The sequence below is a fragment of the Anguilla anguilla genome, chromosome 14 (genome assembly GCF_013347855.1).
Source record: "Anguilla anguilla isolate fAngAng1 chromosome 14, fAngAng1.pri, whole genome shotgun sequence".
In the NCBI taxonomy this organism is placed as follows: domain Eukaryota; kingdom Metazoa; phylum Chordata; class Actinopteri; order Anguilliformes; family Anguillidae; genus Anguilla; species Anguilla anguilla.
This window is the reverse complement of record NC_049214.1, coordinates 34,148,664-34,162,982: the sequence shown is the minus strand read 5'-3', so window position 1 is coordinate 34,162,982 and position 14,319 is coordinate 34,148,664. Positions and strand designations below refer to the sequence as shown.

The 14,319-nt window shown below is 41.9% G+C and overlaps 1 protein-coding gene across 1 annotated transcript; it reads left to right on the top strand.

The window, feature by feature from the left end:
- Window positions 1-238: 238 nt before the first annotated feature.
- Window positions 239-14,311, top strand: zgc:114200 (uncharacterized protein LOC559336 homolog). Its single transcript, XM_035391407.1, has 7 exons — window positions 239-857; window positions 1,560-1,730; window positions 5,897-5,970; window positions 6,466-6,588; window positions 8,185-8,312; window positions 9,493-9,616; window positions 10,650-14,311. The coding sequence occupies exons 1-7, from the start codon at window positions 745-747 to the stop codon at window positions 10,676-10,678; spliced, it is 762 nt and encodes a 253-aa protein (XP_035247298.1). The 5' UTR covers window positions 239-744; the 3' UTR covers window positions 10,679-14,311.
- The last annotated feature ends 8 nt before the right edge of the window (window positions 14,312-14,319 follow it).

Here is a 14,319-nt window from a genome sequence, read left to right as displayed (position 1 = left end):
TTATGTGTGTGTGTGTGTTTTTTGTAAGATTGTATTATACGTTGCATTAACGAAAACACCGCCGGTGCGTGGGTATTTACGTGGAAAAACAAAAGAGTCACTGTGGCCACCGAAAGTAACAGGTGTTGGAGGTAAAGTAGAATGCTGCTGAAATTTATCAAACCCACTCGTTACTTTTTATAAAATGGCTGGCCCCCTTCGTGAGCACCGCTGTCACTTTAAGAGGTTACGGAGGGCCTGGATGTGAGGTAACGGAGAAGCAAACCCGGAAGGACAAGGAAATAACTTGTAACAAACAAAAACCAGTGAAAATGGCGAGCAACGTTATCAAAAAGGGGAACTCAAACTTAAGTTTTTAGATACCAAGCGGATCAAAAAAGGATCGATGGAAAAAAGCAACAGAATCTAAGCTGAGGTCTTCTTAAATAGACAATAGCTAAAAACACTGTTGGCAGCCGTGCCTGTTGAAGGTCTCGTGTTTGTTGGCAGTGCAAATATTAACCTATCAAGTTACAGTGGACAATAGACGGAATGATATAGCCTTGCTCAACATTTCTGTAAACGTAAGCAACTCGCTTGATTTTTAAAAATTACCATTTCAAAAAAGAAGAATCATTCCTGCAGAAGGGTTCTGTTATGATCGTCGAGATTTTGGGACAGGTTCAGTCATACAATTATTTAAAAAATAAATAAATCAGTACGTTAGTATATTTTAATCAATGTGTAAATGATAGAAAGATAGCAATGACTCTTGCCGTGTTTTTCGGGTGTGCATTTATTGCTTTTGGGCCAGCGTTTGCCCTTTTTATTTTCACAATCGCCAGAGACCCCCTGCGAGTTATCATCCTAATTGCTGGGTAAGTTTCATCCTGCCTTTCTTTTAAATCAACAGGTGCAAGCTTTACATGTTTCGATTTCACGTTTTCACTTTTATATTCCCTGCTTAAAAAAGATGTTTGATTTTAAAGACCAAAATAGGGCGTCATTTGATTTGAGATTGGGATATGAGTCGAATTGAGTTTACTCAATGTCTAGATAACACGACAGTTTCGTTGCCAAAATATGCGGCTAAGCGAAAAATCGAATGTGATATAATTTTTGCTCAGTTGATTGACTGAATATATTCCACGTTCATTTGTGTATTTTGCCTGTTACTGATATGATGACGATGTGACCACGCCTATAGTACTGGGGACGTGTTTACATCCCATTAAAAACGTATGTGATTAAAGCAAGTCTCTTCAAGACATTGAAAAAACTAGTAAAATCCTGTTGACATTAGGAACAATACAATTGTTTTTTATCCCATAACCTTTTTGGACACATTTTGTTTGTGGTGCAGTTAAAAAAAAAGTAATTTGATTTATTGCCAATATAATTTAGTAAATTACATGTTCCTTTTTTCCTTTTCTTTTTTTGACTCAACACAAAATTGAGATTTGTAATTGCTAAAGAAGGGCGGAAATAGTTAATTCATTTCATATTTGAATTTAGTAAAAGAAAAAAGAAAAAATTTAACCGAGGCTTAAAATCCTCTTTCTCCCCCTCCCCAACCTCAGAGCCTTTTTCTGGCTGCTGTCGTTGCTGCTCTCGTCGCTGGTGTGGTTCATTGCCGTGAAGGCCAGCAACAGCGAGGACCTGCGGCTGCAGAGGGACCTGCTCATATTTGGGGTCACCTTCTCTGTGGTGCTGCAGGAGGTCTTCCGCTTCGCCTACTACAGACTCCTGAGGTCAGTTCCTCTCAACGCCGACGTCCCTGGGCTTTCTTTTTGGATTGCCGGACATGTTGGCTCAAAACTGGCTCACGTTCTGAATGCCATTGGTGGGCATGTTGGCTCAAAACTGGCTCGCGTTCTGTATACCACCCATTGCAGTTGCCACACATTACAGGCCGAAGTCCTTAGAGTAAGGGAAGCCTGACCAGGTCGACAAGCTGATGTACAACTTCCGGCCATGTGCTTTTATCATAAATCAAAGGTCAAGTACTTTTTCTGAGAAGTCATTATCATGTTTAGGTGGGTCAGGTTGGATGTAGTGATTCAAGCCAGTCCAGCCACAGACCTATAATGTAAAGCTAGCAAGGCTTTGTTGAACCAATCAGGTCTGCAGGAAAGCAATTTCACAAGCAGTAACTTCCTGTTTCAGATGTTTTAGGCCAAGGATCACAAACTCAAATCCTGGAGGGCCACTGTGTCTGCTGGTTCTTTATTGTGTTGTTCCTGTGCTTAAGTGATTAAGTCATCACAACAAGAGCCAGTCTGTTACAGGATTTTGTGCCAACTTCTGCTTTGAATAATTTTATTAGCTCAATCATATCTTAATCTGACATTTGTATTACATTACATTACATTACAGGCATTTGGCAGACGCTCTTATCCAGAGCGACGTACAACAAAGTGTATAACCATAACCAGGAACAAGTATGACGAAAACCCTAGAGAGAAGTACCGGTCCAAGTACAGGGAACAACCGCATAGTTCAACTTGGACCCTGATGGTTAAACTGATTAACACTAACAACGAGAACGGCAACAACGCAATCTATGGAAAAATAAAAATAAATAAAAATACAATTAGTTGTTAAGACAGACACATCAACTAAGTCACCTATGAAACAGCTGCCTAGTTACAACCCTAAGTTTAGTCATTTACAGGGGGGAAGGGAGGGATGGGGAGAGGTGCAGCCTGAAGAGGTGGGTCTTCAGTCGTCGTTTGAAATGGGTCACAGTCTCAGCTGTTCTGACCTCCACAGGGAGGTCATTCCACCATCGTGGGGCCAGAACAGACAGGAGACGTGTTCTGGAAGTGCAGGTGCGAAGAGGGGGAGGTGCTAGGCGTCCTGAGGTAGCAGAACGGAGGGATCTGGCTGGCATGTAGGGTTTGAATATCTTGTTAAGGTATGCTGGGGCTGATCCCTTGACTGCCTGGTATGCTAGGACCAATGTTTTGAATTTGTATAAGCACCAGCTGCAGCAGCAGACTGCAAGAGTATCCTAAAGTGTTTACTGTGCTCAAGTGCAGGAGTGAACCAGCGTAGTGTATCGAGCTGTCAGAACACTAAAGCTAATTGGTTGGAACAAAAACCAGCACTGCAGGACCAGAGTTGTGCACCCCGGGGCTAAGTAGTCTATACACCTTGTTTCCAAGACCTAAAATGGCTTCTGACTGAAAGGAAATCTCAGAAAGCAACAGAGACGGCTGCCTTTCAGAACTGGAGGTTGAGGCCCCTGCTCTCGACCCGGAGAGAGAGCATCGTGGGTTGAGGCTGCCCCAGAATAGTGTACCAAAATGAGGGGTGCTGTGTTTTATGGAAATTAAGCAGAAGTGACACATCCGTGATGTGAATATAAAGCATCTGCCTCTGCTCACCTAGCATCCTCCATTATATTCAGTGCAGTGCGTTGTTTTGTGAGCTTGTGATAATTTGTTTGCCCTGTTAAAATGGCACTTCAGAACGTCAGTATGTTTTGATAAAATGCTCAGTTTTCCTGTAATGATGAGAGATTATAAGACGCTCAGTCAATTGTATACTCGCACCTTGCTCTCCAGAAAGGTTATGTTTTCCTTGCAAATATACTGTGTGTGTGTGTGTTATTAGTAATAACATGTGAGTAACACATGCAGGAATCAAACTTTATCACAGTGAAGTACATGCAATACTGATTACAGCCATCAGGACCAATGCGTTTGTGTGATTTGATGTGTGCATGGTGAAATTAAACATTGGCTTATCACATGCAGATATGTTTGTGATGATTATTCTCACAAGTTCCTACAAGCTGAGTCAGATTTGGCATTCCCCGCAAGCTGAGTCAGATTTGGCAGGTCGAAATTATGTTGGGGAGAGATTGTTATCTGCCCTTTTTTGGTTGAGCTGAAAAAAGTTTGCAGATGTTAGAGGACCTACTGCACAGCGAACCCTTCAAAAGCACTGGGTCTCTGGGTGGCAACAGACCCTGTGGTCTGGTATGGAACCTTGACACTTGACCCCTGCTCATGTGGACAGCGGCGGTCAGTCCTGCAGGGTGATGCAGGTTCCACTGTAGTGTCACCCAGGTGCGAGTTTGGGTTTGCAGGGTCGTCTTTGGCCCTTTTCACCTTTGGCCAGTTGGGTACGTGCAGACTACTATGGCTACGTGGATCTGCAGGGAAAAAAACAGTGGTGCGGGATACGCTTCAAATGAGTGCACGTGCTTGCCTGCACCCTCCAGGATTCACAGAGGATGCTTTCATATAATTGGAATTTCCTTTCAATTGGGGATTCCAAAATTGAGAGAATTTTAAAATCTGATTAACACTTAATAATAATAAAAAACAGTATAATTCTTCACAGGATTTTCCCCTAAATAATTACTGAGTGTTCTAAATGCTAAATTCACCTGGCAACAAAACAATGGATGATAAAAAACAAGTGGGCAACAGGAAGGGGTTTATTAGGCTCTACTCACAGGTGCACGCATCTTTTTGATCCATCCATAGAGAGAGAGTTTTACTCAGGAAGTGGAAAGAAATTCACTGTGGCTTTTGAGATTAGAAACGGTTGTAGAATCATCTGTGTCCCACGGCTGTAATTTTAAGACCCGTAAGCAAGCAAGATATAAAGTGGGAAACTTGGCTATTCTCATACTGACAATCATAGCTGGCTAGAAGCTGGTCAGATTTTCAAACTTATTGTCTCAACTCGCAAGAAAAGTATCCAGAATCCAGATTGTGGGTTGTGATGCTGTCACATTCAGAGTTCCCTCACTTAAAAATCAGACCTTATGTTTAGGGCTTAAGTGTGTTTTAGACTTGAGTGTAACAAGCTGTTAATGTAGTCGTCAAAGACAGGTGCTGATGGCAGTGACTGAGGCTAAACGTGGGTCCTGGTGGTTAATGAGTGACTTGTCAAAGCAGAGAAATATAAATGTGAGTTTTGTTCCTGAATGTTTGCATTGAGTGTGAGGGTAATAAATCTAGCAGCGTACGTCAGTCTTACATTTAGACTCAGTTCTGTGGGCCTTTGACAGTTTGTGTGTGTGTGTGTGTGTGTGTGTGCGTGCACGCACACAAATGGCATCGATAATGTCTTATGACATAGTCTTGAGAGTAGGAAAAATAAACCCAGATGAATGGCCAGCTCATTCCTTTGCTCTGATGATGTGTTTGCTGAATGCATTTAAACTGCTTTATTTAAAACGCTTCTGGCGTACATTGTTTGTGTGGATGTGCTGGAGGGAAAGGACTTCACGGCATCAGACTGTCTGGATTCTCAAAGGCAGCAGTTTGACCGGCGCATACCTGGCTCGGTTCAGATTATTTATTCACATTTTGATCCAGTTTTGTCTGACGGTCCGCACATGCTCTGAAGTGAATTGTACGTCGCTTGGCACGTTCAGACATACTGCACTCTGAAAGGCCTTGCATGTGCAAAATAAAGAGACGTACAGGAGTGGTGTCTGATGTTGAAAAAAAAATGATGAAAAAAAAGCACATGAATGCAAAGCAATCTTACCTGCCTGTGGACCCCACCCGAGAATTGCAAATCGGAATCAAACACCACACACAACGGCTAACTGACATTTGAAAGTATCTGTTTCCTTGCGTTTTTCTGTGACTAATACTTGGCTGACACATTTTGTTTCAAAATTGGGTTTAATTAAAATAAGACCTGTGAGATAATTATGACAGTCTAAAAATAGCCCAGAAAACTGAAATATGTTTCTCTGACTTGTAACAGTGGTTGCATGTTGTCTTGAGTGCAGTCTATTATAGTGGAAGATTCAGCTGTGCCTCTCCTGAAAATCGTGTTGATGTCAGAGACTTTATCATTTCAGGAATACTGTATACCTGTAAAGTTGCTGTGTCTGGCCCAGGCTGAGCTGTTCTTAACAGTTTCCTGTCTTCTCCATCTCCAGGAAAGCTAACGAGGGCCTGGCCTCCATCAGCGAAGATGACCACTCTCCCATTTCAGTCCAACAAATGGCTTACGGTTGGAAATCCCCCTTTTTCTATTTTTTTCTTTTTTTACTGTAGGCTGTTATTACGCAATATGGATTCTTTTTTTAACTGCCCAAATCCTCACTTCTAGCCATTTGAGAGCTGCCTCAAATGTTCTGTGTAGCTTTTTTTAAAGCCTTCAGAAGTGACATCCCATAATCAGTTGTAAGAGTCGTTATGCTGAGCCGTAAAGCTGGCCAGCTGTTCAGAGCGACACAACTGGGCCAGAGTCACTTTCTCCAAAACAGAGTTTGTCAAGGAGATGGAGTAACCACACTGATATTTTAAATGAAGTGCAGGATTGGATTTGAAAATGATCACAGCCACACATGAATGCTTAAGATGTGTAGAGCTCTAGAACTGCAGGGGAGCGTATGGCAGGAATTTAAATAAAGGAATTAGCTGTGTTTTGATTGGAGAATAGTGTCCGGTTGTTTATGACACATCATTCTGGTGGGCTGTGATTGGTTGTTTTCCCCCCTGGCAGTGGCTGGACTCGGGTTTGGGATCATGAGCGGAGCCTTCTCCATAATCAACATCCTGTCGGACACTCTGGGTCCAGGAACCATCGGCATCTTTGGGGACTCGCAGTACTACTTCATCTCCTCAGGTGAAAATGATAAACACACACAAGATCACGCCATACACACACACTTGTGTATATTTGTTTCTTTCTACACCTTTAAAGCAACATGAAAATTTCAGTGCTAGTTTGTACTTGGCAGGATTGTTTGTTTGTTTGCTGAACAGGTTACCCTACAGGGTTGGAGTCCTGATCTATGTGGTCACTTCTGGCACTACAATCTTTACTTCACTCTAGTGCGTTTCTTTTGCACCTCTGCACCTTGAACTAATGCACTTGTTGTATGTCAGTCTGGATGAGAGCGTCTGCTAAATGCCTGTAATGTAATGTAATGAAAATATTACTTGTGTAGACTCAGGTCTTGGTTAATTATTGCTGTTTTGCTGTTCAAATGGGATTCATGTTATTAGTACCGTTCTTTGTTTTATCACCAAATGCAAATGCTATTTTATTGACCCTTTATTAAACCAGGCAACCCCAGTGAGACATATAATATATTTCACTAGGGAGTCCTGGCCAAGAGGGCAACTCGGATATACTGCAGTTACAACTGCAGCAGTGAACTTTTTAAAGTGCTTTTTCTAAGGAAATGGGAGTCATCTCAGGCACGATGCATTCTCTGTGTATGCGGTGCTGATAAACCCTGGTGTCTTATCAAAGATGAGATGGGCAGAAAGCAAGCAGGAGGTTGGGGAGCTAGTCTGTATGGTGGCCGACTGTCTACCCATAAACCCCTGCAAGACTGGGGTGGGGGGGGGGGGGGGGGGTGGTGGTTCAGTGCCCCATCAGGCCTCTGTCTGTTCTGTGGGCCCATCTCTGTGTGTAATCCTGACTGCTTTCCCTGTCTCAGTGGAAAAATATGGACGGAGTATCAATTGTCTGGTCTCCTTAAAATAGAAGTTTCTACATCATAGAAAAATCTTTTATAAAAATCTTTTAAAAATCTATAATAGCTCCATCTAGTGGCTCTAATGAAACTGAAAAAGAATTTTGCTCATGAGAGTTTAACATTTTCTGTATCTACATTTGTGTTTTGAAAATGTATGCTGGACAGGCTTTAAATGACATCTGTGTCCTCTTGTCTTCTTAAGGCTTTTTTTCATGGTAAATGGACTGCATTTATATAGCACTTTTATCCAAAGCGCTTTACAATTGATGCCTCTCATTCGCCAGAGCAGTTAGGGGTTAAGTGTCTTGCTCAAGGACACTTCGACACGCCCAGAGCAGGGTTTGAACCGGCAACCCTCCGACTGCCAGACAATCGGTCTTACCTCCTGAGCTATGTCGCCCCAGCTGTATGTTCTGTTCGCTGAGTTAATTGCTGTGTTGATCTCATACCTACATTTTGGTATTTAGCAGATGTTCTTATTCAGAGAAACTTTGATCACATGTTTTCATCCAGTCCATTGATGGTTAAGTATACCTTGCTCAAGGGTACAAACTCAGTGGCCCTCCTGGCAATCGAACTTGCTTCCTTTCAGTTACAAGCTCAGTTCCCTAACCATTATACTATACTGCCACTCTAGTGTATTGCCGAGACTAGGAAGTGTCTCTTCCTGTCTATTTTTTTGTCATTCTACACCAATGACCTCTGACCCACTGTGTCTCTCCCCCCCCCCCCAGCCTGCATGACCCTCGCTGTGACCCTCCTCCACACCTTCTGGGGCGTGGTGTTCTTCGATGGCTGTGAAAGGAAGCGCTGGTGGGCGGTTGCTGTGGTGGTGTGCCTCCACCTGCTGGTGTCTGGACTGGTGAGTCAGCCTGCCCTCTGCTGCCTGACCCCGCCCCCTGCCATCAGACCCCGCCCCTTACTGGGCAGGCTGAGGCTCACAGTCATGCTCTCTTTCTTCTAGAGCAGTGTATGTGGACTCTGGACCTAGGCACCTGCTGTGCATGCTGGTTTTTGATATCCCCTGATCAATGGTCTGCCATAACTGCATGGTTAAACTTACTTTAACACTATGGAGCTTTGGCTTCCACTACCATGTGTTGGCAGTAAACTCCATTCATTTTACACAGATGGCTTCAGGTTTCTGTACTCTAAGCAAAAGGTACCCAACTGATTTCACCTGTTAAGTTTGTAATTGAATCCATTGAAAATGGAACCTCTTATTTTATTATTTTCCATATAGTTCATACAGCACAGTAAATGAAAGCACAAGTTGGTCTGACCAATTGAAATTCCTGGGATGTGAATACGAGACATTTATTTGTTAAGGGCCTACTTAGTTCTGGCATTCTGGCATAATGTGGCTTTAGGAGGATAATTTGTCCTGAAGTCTAATTAAGAACAATTAGTGTCTAATTAAAAACAATGAGCAGCTAATTACAGTACAGATCCTGTTACTATGGCTGTAACAAAAAGTAGTGTACACAGTGGGTCCAGGACCAGGGTTGAGAAACACTGACTATATAATTATTGACTATATAATTCATCTGGCCTCATTGATCTTACAAACACGGCAAAATGTTTAGATCAGTACCTTTAACAATATGTTTATTTCCTGTTGGACACTCAAATGCTCCATTATAGTTGATTTAACGCTCATTTTGGATCCTTTTCTCTGTATTTTGATTGGTTCATAAGACGAAATGCACTGCAAAAAAAAAAAAACTTAAATGTTTTATTCTTATATTTTGACTCAAAATCTTATTTTTTTCCCTTTCAAGTAGAAAATATTAACATGTTTTAATCTACTTTTTGCTTGACAAATGAAATAGTCTTACCCAATTTCCTAATCACAAAATGAGTAAAACTGTCTCACCTCATTGGCAATTTTATTGTCTTATTTAGCAAAGAAGTAAGAGGTAAGTCTGAATTTTAAGTCTGAAAATAAAACCAACTACTTGTTAAGATTTACTTATTTTTAGGCTTTTGGTCTTCCTCATTATGGGTCAGCCGCTTATTTCCTCCTCCTTTCCTCACTGTAGTCCTTCTTGAACCCCTTCTACTCGGGCTGCCTGCCGCCCGTCTACATAATCACAGCTCTGATGGCTGCCTGGGCCTTCTTCTCCTCTGGTGGAAGTCTCCAGAACCTGAAACACCTCTGGACACGTAAGGCCCTTCTGCTGCTTGCACCGTACTGTACTGCAGTGGGCCCTGGCAAGGCTCACTCACTCTATGCACATATACGTATGAAAGCAATGGTTGTTTTGCCATTTTCATGACAACTGAGATTGCTGTTTGATTAGGCCATTTCTGCCTAGTGCGTGCAAGAAGAAAGCCCACAAGACAAGCCCACCCCTCCCCAAAAAAAAAGTCTTGAAAGCTTTTCCCACCAAGGAAATTTTTTTCAGAAATTACATTTTTTTTGAAAGTGTCTTTGCCTTTGATTTTCTTGCTTTAACACTACAAGTTTACTCTTGTGATAGGAAACTTGGGCAGGTGATTAAAATGATCTACAGTGAGCTTTGTTCAGAAATTTAGTTTTCAGCAGGCAGATTTCATACTAAACATGAACCTTCACATCAGTGAAGTTACTTAAAAAATTGTTTTGTACGTAATAACAAAATGCACAAAACATCCTAATATTAACTACTGAACCTTGAGCTCACTGAGGCAATATTGAATCAGGGCCTTTGGCATGCAAGTGGCCCTGTGAAAAACTACAGAAAACCTTCCTTGGCTTCCATGGTACCTCAAACCAAATGGTATAAATCATTGTCAGAATACCCACTTTATATGAGTGACGAGTCATGTCTGCTGCAAACAGCTTGAGGCCGCTGTCTCTCACTGTATGCTGGTGATAATGTTTGACAGATGCGTTCCTGTCAGAATCTGAAAGCATGCCGCTGTGGGCCATGCGATGCTGTGAATTTTAATCCAAGTTCTTGACCGGCCTCAGGCAGGATTGGGTGAAATGCCCCTCCGGCCCGGCTAAAGTTTGTCTCTAGTAGAGTTCACTTTTAGAGGTCCTCAGAATCACTGCATTTCCTTTGCTGGAGGTGCAGTTTTAGCCACCCCAGGCCGAACAAGAACTCCTTCATCAGATGAAAAGCAGCTTTTAAGCTCTGCACTCGTGACCTTGTGTAAATGGCGTGTCCGAAGCCCGTGTCGAGAGCTGACGCAAGCGTGCGTGTTTCCGCAGGCGGAAGAAACGACGTGGACTCCTCCTAACTCCTCCACCCAGGATGAGGGAGGATGACTGCCCTCTCCGTGGCTGACCTGGAGCTCTATGCCGCCCAGTGGCGGAAGCGCATCCCATAATTCTCCTCTGGTGGAGGCGGACAGGACCAAAAAGAAAAAGTCCGACATGGTGCCGTTTTTCTCCCAGGTCCACCCGGGGAACACAGCTAACGGCTAACCCTTCGTTTTGTGAATGCTCTGTATATAGCCTGATTCTCTTTGTTTTTGTTCCTTTTGCTTTGTCTTAAGCATGCACTTGTGAGTGAGATCGTTTAAAAAGGCAACCTTTTTTTATTTGTTAACATAGTTCATTTAACAATTGCCCTTTCCCCTATTTTAACATTGTTTTTTAATTCCAGTCTTAATCCTAGAAAAGAAAGCTGTGGCTCTCCTATTGGTCAGCATTGTTCAGCCTGAGGAAGGCTATTGGCCCAATGGAAAGTACTTATTGTTGGAATGGCAAGGGATACTTCCAAAAAAAACAGATGTTGAAATTTAATGAGTTATAAGTTCTGAGTTGCACCCAAAACAAGTGATCAGTATACCAAAGTAGTAATGGTAATGAACTGATAAGTGAGCTCTGTGCATCTGACAAGGAATGTTTGACTATAAAGTTAAAAAAAAAAACGTTTTCCTTTGAAAGTAACACATTGTGGTTTACATCCACAGTTAGTTGACAGAATACCAAAGGGGTAATGGTTATTTACCAAATTTGATTAACCATTGTTCTTGCTCAAAAAAAAGAGAGGCCCACTTTAAAGCTTTCCCACTAAAGGTGCTTTTTCTTCTGTTTATGAGTATATTTGTGAATAATTTCACCATAGCATAGGATTTTTAATTTGTTTTATTTTTCTTGCTTTTGAATTCTGTCAGGGATCTTTCCTCCAGACAGTTCTGTGACACTGGGATTCCAGTCAGTTTCCATAGAAAGATCTGGAAAAATAGAGGGGGTAGATTCTGGATAAAAAGAGGGCTTAGATAAAAACCTTTTTTCTAACTCTCGTCTTTTTCAGCATTATTCATCAGATTTTTCCGAAAAAATGTATGACGTAATTTAAGTATGATGCATTTCCATTTCCCTTTAAGTGTGTTGTTGCATTGTAAAGTGCATTGATGGACTTTGAAACGTTTATATACAGTACATCCAAAATGTATTTTTCTTATGCAAATGAATATTTTCTTTTTTTTGTATAGCTGTGCTATCAAACCATTGACTAGGTGCAAAAGGAAAGTACAGACTCTAACCTACTCTGGAGTTAAGGAGTGCTCTGTAGCCACACTGCCACACTGTTTGTCCTTTTTGGCATTGAGTGATTTAAAACATGCTGTGGTTTTCCCAAGAACAGACAGAGCGGCAAAACTGTTTTAACTCCTGTCTTTATTTTTAAAACACAATGGTGCTCTCTCCACCAGCAATGTAGCAGTAGCTTTGTACCTGGTCTTGTGTTCAGTGTCACTAGATACATTTCATGTGTTTGGCAGTGTAATTTTATGTTTACATGTTAGGATGGCGAGAAACCAGGTATTTTAAGCGTTTCTCCAAAAATGTTTTTTTTTACTCCTTTTAAACCAGTCTGTATTGTCATGACAAGTGCTTAAATGTGTACCCCTCTCTCTGCTCCAGGCCCCAACAGATAAAAATCCTGTTTGACCCAGTTTTATTTCACAAGTATGGAACTACATTGCCACCTCTGATGTCACAGGTCATTATGATGTCATAGGCCATTATGATGTCATAGGCCCTGGCTAACTCCAGTGTGGGAGATTAGTCCCTCACACATTGCAAAAGCAAAAGCTATCTATTCCAAGGACAGTGCTAAGTTATGTAAACTTGTTTATGCCCCATGTGCCCAAGGCCTCCCAATGGCTTCAATGGAACTGTGTGTCTTGTTAGCCTTGGGTGTGCAGCCAGCCCTCGCACGTGGCAAGTAATGCCGCAGTCCACAAAAGCCCAGGCTTCCTGGCAGAGAGGTGGTGATCTCAACTTTTGACTGAATCTGGAATTCAGTTGCCAGTTTTCCACCCAATTAAGCTAGAAGGCAGCAAGGTTGATTTAGCAGTATTTCGGAAATTTAATTAATGTAATGTCTTTTTATGGTCCTGTGAAGTGGTGGTAGAAGGAAATTTGCCTGGATGCATGTTTGCATATCTGCCAGAGCTTCAGATCACAACAAATGAGTCACTATTCTGACCCGAAGCATGTTAGTGATGATGGGATGCAAAGGGGGCGGAGCCCATCAAAGTTCAGTGATTAAGCTAGGACCCTTCATCAGAGGGGGTTTGCATGTTTGTGATTGAGGAGAGGCCTCCATCAGATCCCGGGTCACCTCATTTAAGCCTCGTTTCCAAACCGCTGAGCGTGAATCAGCAAGAGAGTGAGCAGGAGACCTAAGCCTGGAAGCATGTTCAAACCATGATTGCCACATGCACTTGTACTGCGTTCACAAAGGCTGTGGCCATGCCAGAGCAACACGGCTCTTTAGTTGTGGGTTGTGCTCGCAAAATAAGGGATCAGTATTTTGTTGCATGTGTTTTGTTTTTTTTTTTATTTCCAAAAAGACGTGCATCTCATTTTTGTACAGCATTGGAAGGGGACATTTGGACCTCTGGTGTTACCATTATCTGGGCTCATATTTGAATAGATCTCCCTTTGGAGTGCACACTGGGACATCCCTCCTTGTGCATTGTGATGGCTAAAAAGGGCCACATTCCACGTTCCCCTGGACACGATGACACAAATCCAGTGCACACTGATTTCTCCTGTTATGTGGAAGCAGTGGTTTTTATGATGTTAATCGAAAGCACTTTAACGCCCGATCTTTACACCCTGCTCCCATGTTCCCTCGACACGGTCAAACAAAAGACTGATTATAGGCGTCCATTGTATTTCTGGGTCATGGTGACCAATGTCCTACTTGGCTTCTCAGTGTATGCTTTCTCCTGTTCTTTGTGGATTGTAGCTGGATTTCACATATGCAGATTCCAGAAGAGGCAGATGTACATTTCTACGTAACTGCACAGACAACTTGTTACCATTTCAAATCAGTTTTGCATAAAATCTCACTGTTGTAATTGGTGCTTTGATTCATAATTGAATTAAGTAAAGATTAAAAACCAGAACCAAAAAAAAAAAAACTGCATCTATGATCAAGCCTCTGTACATATTATTTTTATTAAGTGCCAAACTTGGGGTCAAACATCATTTCACAAATATCTTGCATTTTCTAATGATTAAAGGCACCTTTACTGTACAAATGTTCTTATGACTTCTTTATTATTGAATCGCATTGAAGTGGGCTCGTTTGTTTGAGTGTTTAACGCAAGTATGCCATATACAGACTTCTTCCTGTTGTTGGACTGTTTGTATGCCTGTTCAATAGGTTGACAATTCACTTTTTTTTTTTACAGTGTATTGCCGTACTACCAACAAATATTGGCAGATGTCCTGTAAGACCATGAGGAATTTGAAGGTTAATCCCATTTGGACACCACTGCATAGAGGAGTATGCACTCTGTTATGACCACTCATTAAGAGTCACAACAAAAGAGGGGAGACCACACGGTAAAGACCACAGATGAGATTTAGAATTGGTTAGTAAATAAAATGGAAAAAGTTTGGATGGATTTTGCAT